Here is a 15,546-nt window from a genome sequence, read left to right on the forward strand (position 1 = left end):
CAAGAGTGATTATTTTCTCCTCCATAGTTTATTCTAAAGTCTATAGATAGCTTCAGTGATTTGGGGAACAAAGAGCTTTTAACAGAGCTCCGTTGACCTCATTCTGAGTGATCCTTAGCATCACAGAAGAGCTTCATTCTGGTGAAGGCACTATGACCCTCGACTGAAGGAAGAAAGGGGCAATGGGCATGCTGTAAGAGTGGGATGGGAAGGATTGAGGAAATTAAAGCAGGGACCCCGACTACACCAAGGGGAGTTTTTGGATGAAAGTATCTGACTTGACCCAACAAATGTTTGCTGAGGAAACTGAAGTTGCTATAGTAAGATCACTGTCACTCAACTTGAGCCCTCGAAACTGCTGATACCATTAGATCTGGTACTTAGATTGGCCTGATGCTTAGCATCTCTACTATTTACTCAGCTCTCAAACCAAGGTTGCTGAGAAAGATGACCCAGTTCTGCTCAAGTGTTTCTCCTCTCTCTTTTTCTCCTCTGAGCTTGAGGCAAGAATGAGACCAAAAAGAACATCAACTCTCTAGAACCAGACAAAGTAAAGAAGCTCTGTGTCCCTGTTAAGAGCATTTCAAATGCACGCTCTCATTAGATCCTGGCAATTCTCCTGTATTTTTATTCTCATTTCATAGAAAGAAAAGAGAGGGTCATAGACTTAAGCAGTTTGTCTAACATCTAACAACTCGTGACCAGTGGAACCAGGACTGTCACCTCCCAGTGCCCTGTCTGCCACGCACCCTGCCTTCTGCTACCTGGCTACTGGATCATGGTCAACTCCTTGACATTTGTGTTGGGAGCTGCAACTTGCACTCCCTGCATGGTACTAAGATATGGATGGACCCATAATCCATACCTTATTCCTTGGTATTCGTAATGAGTAATAGCTTTCCTTGCTCCCTCTAGTCTCATCGACTGGATGGGTGCCGTCAAGAGTAATAAAACTGCCTCCAGCAAGGGCATGTTTGCAACTGGCGCCACAGCGTTATGCCAGCACCACCAGCAAACTCCCCAAACCTACCCAGCAACCAAAGCCAAGTGGAAAGCTTAGTAAAGCTGACAAGCTCCGGGACACTCCATTGGACACTTTGCCCCTTTGAGCATTTGCTGCTTGGTGAAGAAAAAGCATAGGAGGGTTCCAGCTGGAACTCTGAAACAGGAAAAAGCTCTTTTTGTTAATTCAAAACAGTTTGGAATCCATTACAGTTCTTCCCAAACTTCCAAGATATAGAGGAGGAAATTCACTGGATTTTACAATGTATTTTTCTAGGCAGGTTGCCATCCCCATCCTAATGACAGAGGAGCTATAAATATTGATACAATGGCCATAGATGGCAAGTCATCCAGCCTTCTCATTTACCCTCTTAAGTCTGGCTTAGCTGTACCAACAACCGATACCGCAGCTCCTTCTTTTTCTAGCAACCCCAGCCACGTTCTTTTCTCTGTGAAGCAATTTTGGACAGCTGCTCTTGGAGTGATCATGTGTGTCTGCTGTTGAATAGGGTACAACAAGGGGGACCTATTCTCATAGCTATACATTTGCAGATCAAGGAAGAGTTGGTATCCTATGAAATATTGGATAACTGCTAGTCCCATCAGGTCATTAACCTGGGGCCCCTATTTCTTACTCTTGGTCATGACTACACAGGATGGATGGATGGATGGATGGATGGATGGATGGACGGACGGACGGATGGATGGACGGATGGAAAGATAGATTTAGATTCAGACTTTTAAATTTGTTGGAATTAGAATAAAATCAAAGCACAGCACCTGGCCCAGAATAAGTACTTAATAAATGCTTGTTGAATGAATAATAATTAGATATTAATAATAGTTACCATTTATTGAATACTGGGTGCCAGAATATATGCTAAGCACTTTACATACATTCCTAATCTTTGTTTAACGTTGCCTGCAGCTCTTCAAAGTCTATTATTATCCCCATTTACAGATGGAGAAAACAGAAGTTTAGAGAGATTAAGCAACTTGCTCAAGGTCACTGAGCTACCACTTGATGAAGCCAGTGTTCAGACCTGGGTCTCTCTGGCCTTAAAACTGATGCCCTTAACTACTGCTGCCTCGTGTGCATTGAAATGTAGAAGCGTCCCAATTAACTACCTTGGTCTTGGAGTTCTTTGGGAGTTTTCCAAAACTACTGATTTCCATATTGCCTCAAAATATTTTTTTAATTTATTACAATTTATTGGGGTGACAATTATTAGTAAAATTACATAGGTTTCAAGCACACAATTCTACAATACATCATCTATATCTCACATTGTGTGCTCACCACCCAGTCAGTTCTCCTTCCATCACCATATATTTCACCCCCTTTACCCTCTTTTACTTACCCTCTGGTAACCACTAAACTGTTGGTGTCTATGAGTTTTTCTTTATTTGTTTGTCTTGTTCCTTTCTTGCTTTCAGTTTTATATCCCACATATCAGTGAAGTCATATGGTTCTTGACTTTTTCTGTCTGACTTATTTCACTTAGCATAATAATTTCAAGATCCGTCCATGTTGTCACAAATGGCACTATTTCACCTCTTCTTATAACAGAGTAGTATTCTACTGTGCGTATATACCACATCTTCTTTATCCAATCATCTATCGAAGGACACTTTGGTTGTTTCCATGTCTTAGGCACCATAAATAAAGCTGCAGTGAACACTGAAGCACATAATATCTTTACGGATAAATGTTTTCTGATTTTGGGGGTATATTCCCAGGAGAAGGATTGCTGGGTCATATGAAAAGGTGCTCAACATCACTAATCATCAGAGAAATGCAAATAAAAACCACAATGAGATATCACCTCACCCCAGTTAGAATGGCTATCATCAACAACAAAGCAAATAATAACACGTGTTGGAGAGGCTGTGGAGAAATAGGAACCCTCATACACTGTTGGTGGGAATGCAGACTGGTGTAGCTGCTATGGAAGGCAGTATGGAGGCTCCTCAAAAAATTAAGACAAGAATTACCATATGACCCAGCCTCAAAATATTTTAATCAAGAATTTACAGGTTATATAGTCCAGATATTGCTTACTAACATCCAAAGCCCTTCTTGAGACACCATTTTAATCTAACTAACAAAATTACACCCTAGGTTTAAAAATTGCTCTGGGAAGGAACAGGGCTCAGTGATAACACTGAAGACTGGTGGCAGGCGTTCTTAAACTTATTCAGGTAGCATAACCCCTGGAAATAACATCGCTGTTTACAGAGCTTCCCGCAAAAATTGACAATAAGGTTTAAGTCACTACATAAATACATTCACATTTAATCAGATACCATCTTAGACCAGGTTCTAATAGACATAAGCGATTGCAGAAGAATTTATGAGAGAAATTTTAAATTGTTAAAATGTCATCCAGTAGCTTCGTTCCTTCCTGCCCATCGTAAACAAACAATCAAGACGACACTTAAGATTCAGTTGTAGCAGCAGACCACTTCACTCCAGCTCACAGAACACTAACATTCCACAGGCACAGAATTTGAGGAGCTCTTGGTTAGGGGATATTCCATCTTTTCCTCACCCCCAGCCCTTCAAAATCTTGAGGATATTTCCAGCTCATGTGTATTCTTTACATTTTACTGCAGAACTATTTCTACAAGTTAGAATGGACAATAAAGCATTCCTCTGAAACAAAAGACAGCATGTACATGCCTGAGTGGGTCTACACTTTTCTTGAGGAAACCCCAGCTGAGGTGGCCTCTGATTCTGCAGGGCCCAGCAGCCTTCACATCTTCTTTGTTAGTATCATCCTTACTAGTTAACTGGGAAGAGACAAAACCCAAAAAGTCCAAAACTTAGGTGTAAAAATACTATGAACCATAGTAAGACAACTTTCTTCTACTCGCCTATGCCCGTGAAATATTCAGCCACCTTATCCATACAGCTTTTTAAGAAGACTCGGTCTGGTGTCTAAGTGGTGAAAGTTATTTTTCTGGCTCTTCTCATGATATTGAGAATAAACAAGGACATCTGATTTCTCATATGACTAAGCCTTAAGCAGGACCGTCGAGAAGTGTTATTGATTCACATCCCCCATCGAGGCCATGATTGTGTCCGAGGGGAATAGCATTCATTTACTAATTGAAAAATACTTAATGGGCACCTATCCTGTGTCTTCTTCTACCCTACTCCTGCCACCACGCTGCCATGACCAGTGGGAAAACCCTGTCAGGTGGCCAGTGTGGCTTTGAATAATGACTCAATTTGAGTTATCTAGAAATGTCCTCATTAGTTCATTCTTTTCATAACTTCGTGGACTTAGTTTAGACAGAGGTGAAGTATATTTATAAGTTCTCTACTGGCACCTAAATTCTAAACACCAGAGAGCTGAGTTGGGGGTCTGGGGGACAGGGAGAAGATGACATACTAGAATCATCTGAGAAACTGAAACACACACACACACACACACACGCACACACACACACACGGGCTCTTGTCATTTGTAGACTATAGAAGCATCTTTATCTGTGACTGCTTCAGAAATAAAATCCCCTTCTCACCCCGGGCCTGGTAGGCTAGAGAATCATCTTAGTGAGTGAGCAAACGATTATATTTGACCTCAGAGACAGACAAGGGATTGAAAGCCAAACTGCTGAGTCATTCCTGTCACCACACCGGCAGTCTTGGAAAAGGTTCAGTCAGGCAGTCACTGGGCCGCTTTTTAGAGTACTTTATCATTTTGGGTTCTCACAATGTGTGTTTAAACTCTGGGTGACCCCAGGCAGCCTTCCAGAGTGGCACGATTCACCAAGACATTCAGACAGATCTGTAAGTGAGGAAGAATGAAACCGAGGACTGGTTCGAGTCACTCCTAACCGAGAGGCCACTACAGGTAGTGAAGGAGTCATGCAAGGCACCTTTCAAGAGTCTTGCCAGATTCACCAGGAAGTAAACCAGAAGAGGTGGGATGGGCATCGGAAAGCTTCCAGATCACGTGGACTGCCCTGAGTTCAAAAACCCCCACTCCACTGCTAACTACTCGTAGATGTGTAACTTCAGGCAATTACTTACCTCCCCTTGCCTTAAATTCCTTATCAGTGTCCTAAGTAAATGAAATAACATTATGTGAAACCTTTGGCATCATGCCTGGAATATGTTAAGCACACAATACATGTTAATTTTCCCTTTTCCTTTGTATGATATAATTTGAAGTTGCTCCACTCAATCCTGCCAGTCAAATTGCTTATTTCCAGCAATAGACATTCTTAAAATCCTTATTATAATAGAAATACCCCTAGGGAGATATCAACTAATCCCTTTATCAGCTATCACTTTAAGGGGATTAGTTGTGGATTGGGAACAAAACCCCAAGAGAAAGAGATACTAGAGAAGGGAGAGGGGCCTGAAAAGCTGAGAGGAGAACTCAACCCCATTGCCCTGAAGGAGATAGGAAATAGGAGGAGTAGAGTGGGTTTTTACACTCCTTGAATTCTGATTAAGTTTGGAGGGACATCATGTGTTGAGAGGTCATGTTTAGAAATTAGATTACACCTATATTTTGAGATTCTTCTAAAGAACAATGGAAAAGAAGAAAAGAGGAGGTGGTTGCAGAGAACTTTGACTTCGGCCCTTTTTATTTTTGGATTGTTGCTGGCTACCTTTGGTTTGCTGTTGTCATTTGTAGAGATTAAGGAAGTAAAGAAGAGTAGTTGGACTGGGAACATGAGTGTGCTGGGCTTGATGAGAAAGAAGAAATCATTCCCCTTCATCTTCCCACTCCAGCCTTCTTCCTCTGCTTTGCACCTACCGCCCATTTCCAGTTCTAATCAGAGCCAGTGTTGGACATAGAAGGAGCAGAAATTTATCTCCACCCCTTGGGTGGGGGCATGGATACCCTGCTCTCTAGGTCCTGACACAGAAAAGGGGAGGGAGCAGACCCAATGACTGAGCTTCAGCTGAGTGACCTCGAGTAACTAGAACAACAAGAGGACCCTACCCTCAGGGTGAAAGGAGATAGGAAAAACAAGGATATCCCAAGGGCAGGACAGAAGTCTCAAGTCCCATTTCCATTCTGAAAGACCTGGAAATAAATCAGCCCAAGCTTAATTCACTAGAGGTACCGTTGAACAGTCACCAAGCTTTGAACACAGCAAAGAGGAAAGTGCTATCCACTTGGTTACTAGACGCCTTTGTGTTCTGTGATGTAGTTTGGGAGGGGGCTTTTTGGAGGTGGTAGTTGAGCATTTGCGATGAGGGGAGTTGGTATGGAATTGCTACTTAGTGGGCAGATAAAGGAAAATATTGCCTGGGCTTGGTTTCATGGTGGTGATTACCCCACTCCACCCTCCTATCCAAATCCTATGTGTTATTGTTGTGAAGAGCGGTTATCATTTGGACATAGAGAAAGTATTCATTAAACTATTTAACAGGGCAATGTTAGAATGTTAACCCACTTCTTAATGAAGGAGCCTATCAGCAACATGTGCGTCGATGGCAGAATGTACTTGTTACAGATGTCCTTTCTCTTTTGGTAAAGCATTTACAAGCCCTCTAAGTTGTGTTGTTCCCTTTCCCTGATAATAGCAATCAACTCCATGTCTCCCAAAATCATCCATTGTTCAAGGTTCTGATTAATTTAGGCTGGCCCTGCTACAATTCCTAATATCAGATCCTCAGCAAGGTGCAGTCCAGGAAAAAAAAAACTTTGGTGATGGTGGGGAGAGCAGGAGGGATGGCTGACAAGAAGGGAGCAATTATGGGGAAAGAAATAGCAAAGATATAAAAAGGACCCAAGAAAATTGGAGAAAATAAGAGAAGAAAGGTAAGAAGCGAAAAGAGGCGAGTTACATTATACTATGACAAATAGAAACAGCTAACTTAGCATGTGTCAGACACTACTCTTACCTCATTTAATTATCTCAACAACACTATGAGTTGGATTACTGTTAATGTCTTCATTTTTTAAAAGAGGAAACAGGAACAGAGAGGTTAAGAAACTTGCCAAAGATTACCCAGCAAGTAGGTTTTAAGGTTAGGATTTCAACTGCTTCTCCCGAAACCAGTAGTGCTTGCTCTTGACTGCACGTTAGAATCGCCTGGCAGCTTTTAGAAATATTGAAGGTCATACCCCAGGCCAAGTAAATCAGAATCTCTAAACATGGGACCCAGGTATGAGTTGGCGTGTTTTTAATCTCCCCAGATGATTTTAATGTGTAACTAAAGTTAAGAATCCCTACACTTGATCAAGCTCCAGTTCAAATTTAAATATGAAAAAGAAAAACATATGTGAAACTTTCTTACATTACTTTTTCCTATAGGTAGGATGGTGGGAGGGAATTGCTACAAGCCATACCATACTTTCCCAAAGATAAACTTTGCTGAGTTCACAGGTTTTCCTAATGCTCGCCATGATTCTGATGGTTAGATCAGAAGTGTACCGAAGAATTCCTAACACCATCTCTTCAAGGAAGAAGTGAATTTGGGCTCTGGCATGTCTTTGTTTTATTGTTGTTGAACTGCCTTGCGTGCGTTCAACTACAAGGATGGGACCTTGCCCAAACCCCCATATGTGTCTGCATCAGGAATTATTTTCTTGCACTCTTGAATTTATGCTCTTACTAGTAACAGCTCAAAAACCTTCCTTTTCCCAACTGTGACTATGCCACCCTACCCCTGCTTACGCTCCTGACCCATTCCTATGGAAATTGCCTTTATTTGAACAAACACAGAAAATAATTATATCTTATGAAGTTCCTTTACCTAACTCATTCTCACCATGACCTTAGGAAAGAAATACTATCTGTTGTCAAAAATTAAGTCAAAACCACGGAAGATTGGATGACTTGTCCAAAGTCACAAGGAAACTAAGTGGAGGAAAGACAGGGCTCAAATCAAGTCTTCAATTTCCAAATCCATGGCTCTTTTTAACACACCTGTGAACATAGGAAGCAATGGAATAAAGGAAACTGGGGAGGAAGTGTGAAAGGAAGTGAGAATACCAAGTGCCAGGTTCCCTAAGGAGCCGTGCCTCCCTTTGGTTTTCACCCACACCTAAGGTCTTTCACAACCTGTGGATCAATTACAGCTGCCCAGCTATCAGACTTCTTTTTTTTCAGTGCCCTGGGTACAGTCTTTTTCAGATTACTAGTGTCTATCAGAAAGCCAGTAGGGAGATTGGAAAAGCCATTACAGCAGCTCCTAGAATAGAGAGAAAACCATCCACTTTAGTTTTTCTGCCTCTCCTTCTGAAGACTACAGTGGCCATCTGGATCCTTAACTTAGACGCCTCCTGAGAAAATCTGTGCTAGGGAAATGCCTGGCCCAGGTGGGCAGATCCCAGGAGGGTCAAGAGAATTTGAATCTGCTTCAGATAAGCTGAACCAGATCTGAATGCGATGGGATCTTGGTGGATTTGCCCATAATCAACAATGCTCTCTAATCAATTCCAGCACTCTGTGAATGGAGACCGGAAAGGTTTCTTTCCCAATTCTTTGCTGCCTGGGGAGTAAGAAACCAGTAATTGACTCCAGCTTCCTCGAGTGTTGTGTCCTGGAGTATGAGTCAATCCACACTTTCCCAAAAGGGCCTTCTAGGCAACCTAGGCCAGTAAACGGGGTCCCTTGACCCTAGTCCTATTCTAGACCTCAACTCTAACCCTCAGCAAGATGCAGGGAGAAAGTCTCAATATTTTAGCAGGCACTGGGTTGATGGGGAGTAGACAGGGAAGGGAAAGGCCCAGGACAGCCCTAGGTGTTTAGACAGATTTCTATGGCACATTTGTGGTACCTAGCTCAGCTCAGTAAGGGTTTGGGTGTGAGTACAAGGAAAGCGGGAAGAGAAAGGTAGGAGAGGGGAGCAGGGAAGGTCTAGAGCTGATTGGAGGGGAGAGGGTAGGGAGCAACCCTGACAAATCCCTTTTGCCCTTTGACCCTAGGAACTACTTAAGACCCAAAGAAGCTTTTTTTTCCTAAATAAGCCAAGTGTTCTAAGTTTAATATGTAAGCCTGTTAGTATACTTTTCTAATTAGATTTTGAGTTTATTTCCCCAGTTAATTATGTGCATTAAGTAAAGGGAATTACACATAAGAATAAAGCTTAGAACTTTTGAATTAGGGTCTTAGAGATCATCTATCTAGTCCAATTCTTTTCATTTACAGAGGAGAAAATTGAGCTTAATAGGTTTGCCCAAGGCCACAGAGCTGGTTAGTAAAAGACCATACTACTTCTACTCTGCTGCACTCCATTTTGCCTTGACTGAAAGCTCAGCAAGGACAGTGAGACACATCTATAGATGATCTAATTTGTCACTGGAAAAAAATATGAATTAATGGCCACAAACTCTCAGTCCTTCAGCCAAATTTCATCTATCACATCGTAATAACTTGCCAAAGAGGGGTTTGAAAATCCAAACCAGATCCTTCTCCGTTCCGAGATCGGGGGTGGGGGGGAAGGGGACTAGTTCCATTACACTGTAGTAAATCTAAGTGTTTCCAGCAAGCCTTATCAGCTGCACTTTAGGGTTTGGTTGTTTGAACTGTCATGATAAATGAAACCTACTAAATTAGCGTAATCTCTTCAAGCAGAAGTTTTGACCCCACTGATGCTGCTTAAGAGAAAGGAGTAAGAAGAAAAGGCTCTAAGGAACCAGTGCCCCAGTGAGCACAGGGTTCCACGCATGGCGTGCGGTCCCAGCCCATGGAGGAGCCACATTTAACACCTGTCTAGACACAAAATACTGCCAATTTCCAATGCATGTGCATTTGCGCTGCCACGGGCCTTTGAAATCTGGACCATTTATTCAGGGGAAGAATCAGCGATGATTAAACCAAAGGCACCAATCCAGGATCTAGTTTTCCTTGAAGTATCAGTATCAGGGGTGTTCATTATTGCATAGCAACTGTCAGAAAGGTTGCATTCCTCCAGGGGTGTGATTCTCTAGGCCAGGACTCAATCATTTGTCTTATTCTCTGAGTTTGAGATTTTTGCTGATGGTTCCAAAATTAAATGCTGAAATTAAAAGAAAAAGCATACTTATTCCAGTCAATGGGACATGTTGGAGAAGTTAGGGAAGAGGGAGAATCAAACCAAAAGTAACTTTTCCTTGTGTATTTTTCAATCCAGGACTCCTAGCCAAAACAACCTTCTCAATCATTAACTCAGCCAACTGAGTGCTTCCTATGTTTCTACTTGGTCACAGATGATCAAAACTTTGTTTCTGCCCTCTGACACCTCATGGCCTCGTATGGGATACAAACAAGAAAATCAGTATTTATAATACAAAATAATGAGAGGTGAATACTGTATAGCGCTTGGAATCAGACAGACTTCGATTCAAATTTCAGCTCTGCAGTTTACTAGCAAGTGCCAGATCTTGGGCAAGATTACTCCTTCCTCCAAATCTTTGTTTTCTCTCACATAAAGCCCTGACTTCATGGAGTTATTGTGAGGAATAAATGGTATATTGTGTATAAAGCCCTTAGCACAATCTTTGGAAAATGATAACCAGTCAATAAATGTCATCTATTAATATAGTAGTGATTGAGATGTTTAGAGGGTGTTACGGGGTCCAGAGAAAGGGGATTGCTAAATGGAAGAGGAAGGGAAACTGTCAAAGAAGAGTCCCGGGACATAATGACACGGATTATATTTAGAAGAATAGGTTGAAGTCAGTAAGATAGGTCGAAGGCTATTTCAGACAAGAGCAATAGAATCTGCCTAAGCACAGAGTTATGACAGAACATAGGATGTTTGAGGGACTTGGTATGGAAATAACTTAAGATGGTTGGAACAAAGGGGTAATTACAGAAACTGAGGCTAGAGGATGAAGGATATTAAAAGGTAAGTAAAGACTCTTAGTGCTTTACAGTGAAGGGGAAAAGAGGTAAAATTAGAACAAGAGGGTGAATAGCCTTCAAAAGCTAAAATTTGGAATCAATACAGGGTATCGAGTGAATGTTCTGAATGTTGTACATAAACCCCTCACCCCTCTGGTGAGCCTGAATGGGAAAACCTTGTATTCTAACCACAATGCAACAAACTTAGAAATTAGAAAATAAAACTTAGAAGCTAGAAAACAAAAACAAACACCCAAACTTTCCACTTGGAAATTTTAAAACCCTTTCTATATAACTCTTGGGTTAAAAATGAAATCAAAATGGTAAAATAGACTATTTAGAAAAGAACAATGAGAGTACTGCTTAACAAAGCCTATGGAGTAAAACCAAAGTGACACAGGAAATTTTACAGCTTCAAATGTATTTGTCAAAAAACAAGAAACACTAAAACTACATAAATGAATTAAGCATTCAATTCAAGAAACTAGAAAAAGAGAAAAAAATAAAGCTAAAGAAAGTTCAAAGAATGAATTACTTAAAATGAAAACAAAATACCATGTTAAAAAAACAGTGGATTAGTAAAACCAAAAGCTGTGTTTTAAAAAAGGAAAAAATAGATGAGCTTTTGGCAAATCAGCTTTTTAAATGAGAGAATACACAAATAAAAAGCATTCAGTTAAATAAAAATATTACAATTTCAGATTCTAAGAATATCGTGTAAAATTTTATTCCAATATAAACTAGTAAAAGTTTACTTATAAGTAGTACAAAGCCTGAAAAGTCTAAAGTCTATAGAAGAAAAATTGAAGGTAGTCAAAGATTTACCTCCAGGCTCAGATGGTTCTGCCAATGAATTCCAAGGAACCATCAAGGAAGAGATCATTACTACATACAAACAAAAAAATAAAAAAAACTTCTCAACTCAGTCTATAAGGCTAGTTAACATTTAATACCAAAGCAGGCAAAGGATGGCACAAAAAAGAAAACATTGGACCAATCACAGTTACAAATTTTAAAACCCTAAGTGTATTATTAGCAAAATAAGTACAAGGATACACGGAAATCTATTAATATAATTCTCTATACTCGACTAAAATAAAACCATATGGTCATCTCTTTTGGTAGGAAAAATTTAAAAGTATTTGATGAAATGCAACAGCATTCCTGACCAAAACAAATTAAAAACTTGAAAACTCTTAGAAAACCAGGAGTAAGACATATCCACCATAACATATAGTAAATATTATACTTGTGGTAAACCATTAGAAGCATTTTCTTCAAGATTAGGACTAAAACAAGAATCCTCTTACCACTGCTATTATTTAATACCATATTAGCAATATTAGCCTATGAACTATGGCAAGGAAAAGAAATGAGAAGTGTAAACACTGGAAAATAAGAAGTAAATAAAACTGTCACTGTCTGCAGATGTAATTGTCTATCCAAAATAGAAAAAAAATCCAGGATAAAAACTATTTGAATTGACGAGAGCTCAAGAAATTGAAATAGATTCATTATGCTAAAATTAATAATTTTACTAAACATCAGCAGGGATATATTAGAAAACATAACAAAAAGAAGTATAGAATACTATAAAGAATAAAAGTAAAGTAATAAAGTGAAAGATACTATAAAGTATTTAAGGATACACCTAACAAGATCTGCATGAAGAAAAACATTTAAAAATTTAAAGGTAATTTAAGCTCAGCACTTAAAAATTCAAAGGAAAGAAAGTATAAAGAAGGAAGTGAAAACTACTTGCAACCTCACCACTCAGAAGAAACCTCTGTTAAAATCTGGAGAGTCTATCCTTCCAAACTGTAACAGTATTTAAAAACTATATCTGTCTCTTTGAAAATATACGTATGCTACATTAAGCAAAAAAAAGAAGACAAAGCTTGTTTTAAAAAGCATATTTCAAGCTGTAGTGAAAAAGTAAGTGGAGGTTGTAAACCATAGACTCATCAGGAAGGAGAAGTTGAAAATGAGATTTCTGAGTGAGTAGAAGCAGACTGGCAGAAGAGTCCTCAGTCTGGGGAGGAAACAGCCTTGCTACCATGTTATGTCGACTCATCACACAGAGTTGGTCCTGGCCAGGAAAACAATGCGCCTGGAAAGGGCTCTAGTAGTCTTGCTTTCATTCCATCTTCCTGTATGCCGTTCTTGCCCGCTATCTACTTACCCTCCCTGTTGACTTTCAGAACCAAAGCAAAGCAAACCAACAAAAAGACCGGTGAGTAGTTTGGCTGAATATGCCTCAGACATGGTGCCAGAGAATTTGTAACTGAACCTCCTGTTCTTCTGCTTCCCCAGACCGCCCAGGTTTGCTGAATGTGAAGCCCATTGAGGACATACAAGACAACTTGCTGCAAGCCTTGGAGCTCCAGCTCAAGCTGAACCACCCAGAGTCCTCTCAGCTCTTTGCCAAGCTGCTCCAGAAAATGACAGACCTCAGACAGATTGTAACAGAACATGTGCAGCTATTGCAAGTAATAAAGAAAACAGAGACAGACATGAGTCTTCACCCACTCCTACAGGAAATATACAAGGACTTGTATTAGCAGAGAAGTCCTAATTCACTGACAACGTTTTCCTTCTTCCAATTGCACTATTATTTTGAGGGAAGATCTGACACCTAAAAAATTTACTGTGAAAAAGCATTTTAAAAAGAAAAGGTTTTAGAATAATAGATCTATTTTATGCATATTGTTTATAAAGATACATTTACAATTTACTTTTAATATTAAAAATTACCACATTATGAAATTGGTGGTTGTATTTGAAGACTGAGTCTGATGTGTTCCCCACCTCCTCCCACCCCCTCTTGGGCTTTTTTTCCTTTAATTTTCTTCTCATTCTTTCCTTCTTTCTTTCCTGCGTGCCTTCCTTCCTGTGTGCCTGGCTTCCTGCCTTCCTTTATTTTCCTTTCTTCTTTTTTTCTTACACATTTTTAAAAATGTAAATGAAACTGCTGATCAACTTTCCATGCTCAGTAAGTCAATTTTTTTACTCAACTTACAACTTTTCTGAGTCCTCCATCTGCTTTAACACTCACATCTTAAGAATGGAAAGGGAACTTCAGGACCAAAAAACTGCTCAGGGCTTGTGTTTCTTAACCTGGATATGCTAAATGGGGGCATATCCCAAGGCTTTACCAAGAATTTAATCTTCGTCCACAATCCCAACCAAGATTTTCACTCACCAGGCTACCAGGGCATCCGCAAATACCTGCAGCAAGTTATGAACTATTAGAAGCCTCGAGTAACACAGAAGTGTTTTAAAATTGGTCACCTGCCAAAAAGAACCTACAGTAGAATTCAGGAGAAAAGGTTAATCTTTCATAAAAACAGATTACGATGCACAGTAGAACCATTGCCAAATGAACGGTTCAGACTCTAAGAACTATTAGGAGTTCAAAGGAAGTGAAGATTAATGAAGATTGGAAGACTGAAGAGTACCACCAAATTCACTGAAGTGGGCCTCAAAGGATGGGCTGGATTTGGGGTAGGAGGAGAGTAGGAGAGAAGACGTTCTAGAAAAGCGAGAGAGCAGGAACAAAAAGAAGGAGCCAAACCAAAACAAAACATGAATAAGGAAGAAGAACCAAGTTCTAGTTCTAATGAATGTAGAGCAGTTTTGCTAGAATTCCTGTTGTCCTCCTGGGGACCACCTTGCCCAGCGATCTCTTACTTTTCTGATCTCAAAGGTTAATTCTCCATGTCATTTAGGGAATGCATGCCTCCCCAGCAAATAGGTTATATGTTCCCGAAAAGCAGGGTCCTTCTTGGCATAATAAATAGATTTCATTGATTGTGGCCACCAAATTCACCAGCATTGCTTACCACAAACTTGTAATCCTCTGACTTTGAAGAATGCCTTAGACGCATTCTTCAAAGTCAGAGAGGTCTCTCTTCACCAGGATGATTATTCCCACTGACCTAAATTATTTTCTTGCTGCTTCTCCCTTAGTTGATCTTTCCTTATCGTATCGATACTCAGGAGAACACAACTTTACATTTGAGGCTTTCAAGACAAAATATCAGGAAAGACTTTTTAATCCTTTACCCCCAAAATAAACAGATCTCCCAAGAGTCAGGTTAAAGAAGGGAGTCCTGACCCCTGCCCTCAACATGTAGGTTCCCTATAACCCATTAGGAGAGACAACTGCGGAGCTCAAACCCTGAGAACAACAGATAAAACCAAGTCATTTTCAGACTGGTGACGAAAGCCATTGTCTAAGTGACACCAAAACGTGAGGAAGAAATGTGGCAAATTCAGGTCATCATATGGCTATTTTTTCTTTCCTTCCTTGATGCCAAACATCAGGATATTTGGAAATAGCCATATGACTGACTAGAGGATTCACTACTGTTCCATGTGGAAAAGTTATCACCCTGGAGATCTTAAAAAAAAAAAAAAAGAACAGGCAAGCAGTAGACAAGGTGAGGATTCCACCTCAGAGGAATCCCTTGTTTACAAGATTTCCCCAACAAAAAGCCTTTCAGCGCGCTGCCCGCTCTCCGTTCCCACCAGCGCTCCGAAGCCTGTCCAAGTCCTTTCCACATTCTCAGAGCTGTGGCTGCCAATGTGGGGAGGAAGGGGGATACTCTCCACACTCTGGCACTGATGATTAGCATTAAATAGCTTTTAAATCCTGGCAGCTTTCAAATTCCCATCTCTCTGACTTTTTCCCTGCGGTTTGGACGATCATTTGCTACATATTTTATGACAAATCATATA

At 40.3% G+C, this 15,546-nt stretch overlaps 1 protein-coding gene across 10 annotated transcripts in view; it reads left to right on the top strand.

Moving 5' to 3' along the window:
• Positions 1-15,205, top strand: part of PPARG (peroxisome proliferator activated receptor gamma) — a 126,511-nt gene extending 111,306 nt beyond the window's left edge. For all 10 annotated transcript variants that reach the window (XM_081071979.1, XM_081071975.1, XM_081071982.1 and 7 more), the window contains one exon: positions 13,120-15,205. In XM_081071979.1, coding sequence (XP_080928105.1) covers positions 13,120-13,367 — 248 coding nt within the window. In that variant the 3' untranslated portion in view covers positions 13,368-15,205. The remainder of the gene's footprint in view (positions 1-13,119) is intronic.
• The last annotated feature ends 341 nt before the right edge of the window (positions 15,206-15,546 follow it).

Source organism: Rhinolophus hipposideros (genome assembly GCF_964194185.1).
Source record: "Rhinolophus hipposideros genome assembly, chromosome: 14".
In the NCBI taxonomy this organism is placed as follows: Eukaryota; Metazoa; Chordata; class Mammalia; order Chiroptera; family Rhinolophidae; genus Rhinolophus; species Rhinolophus hipposideros.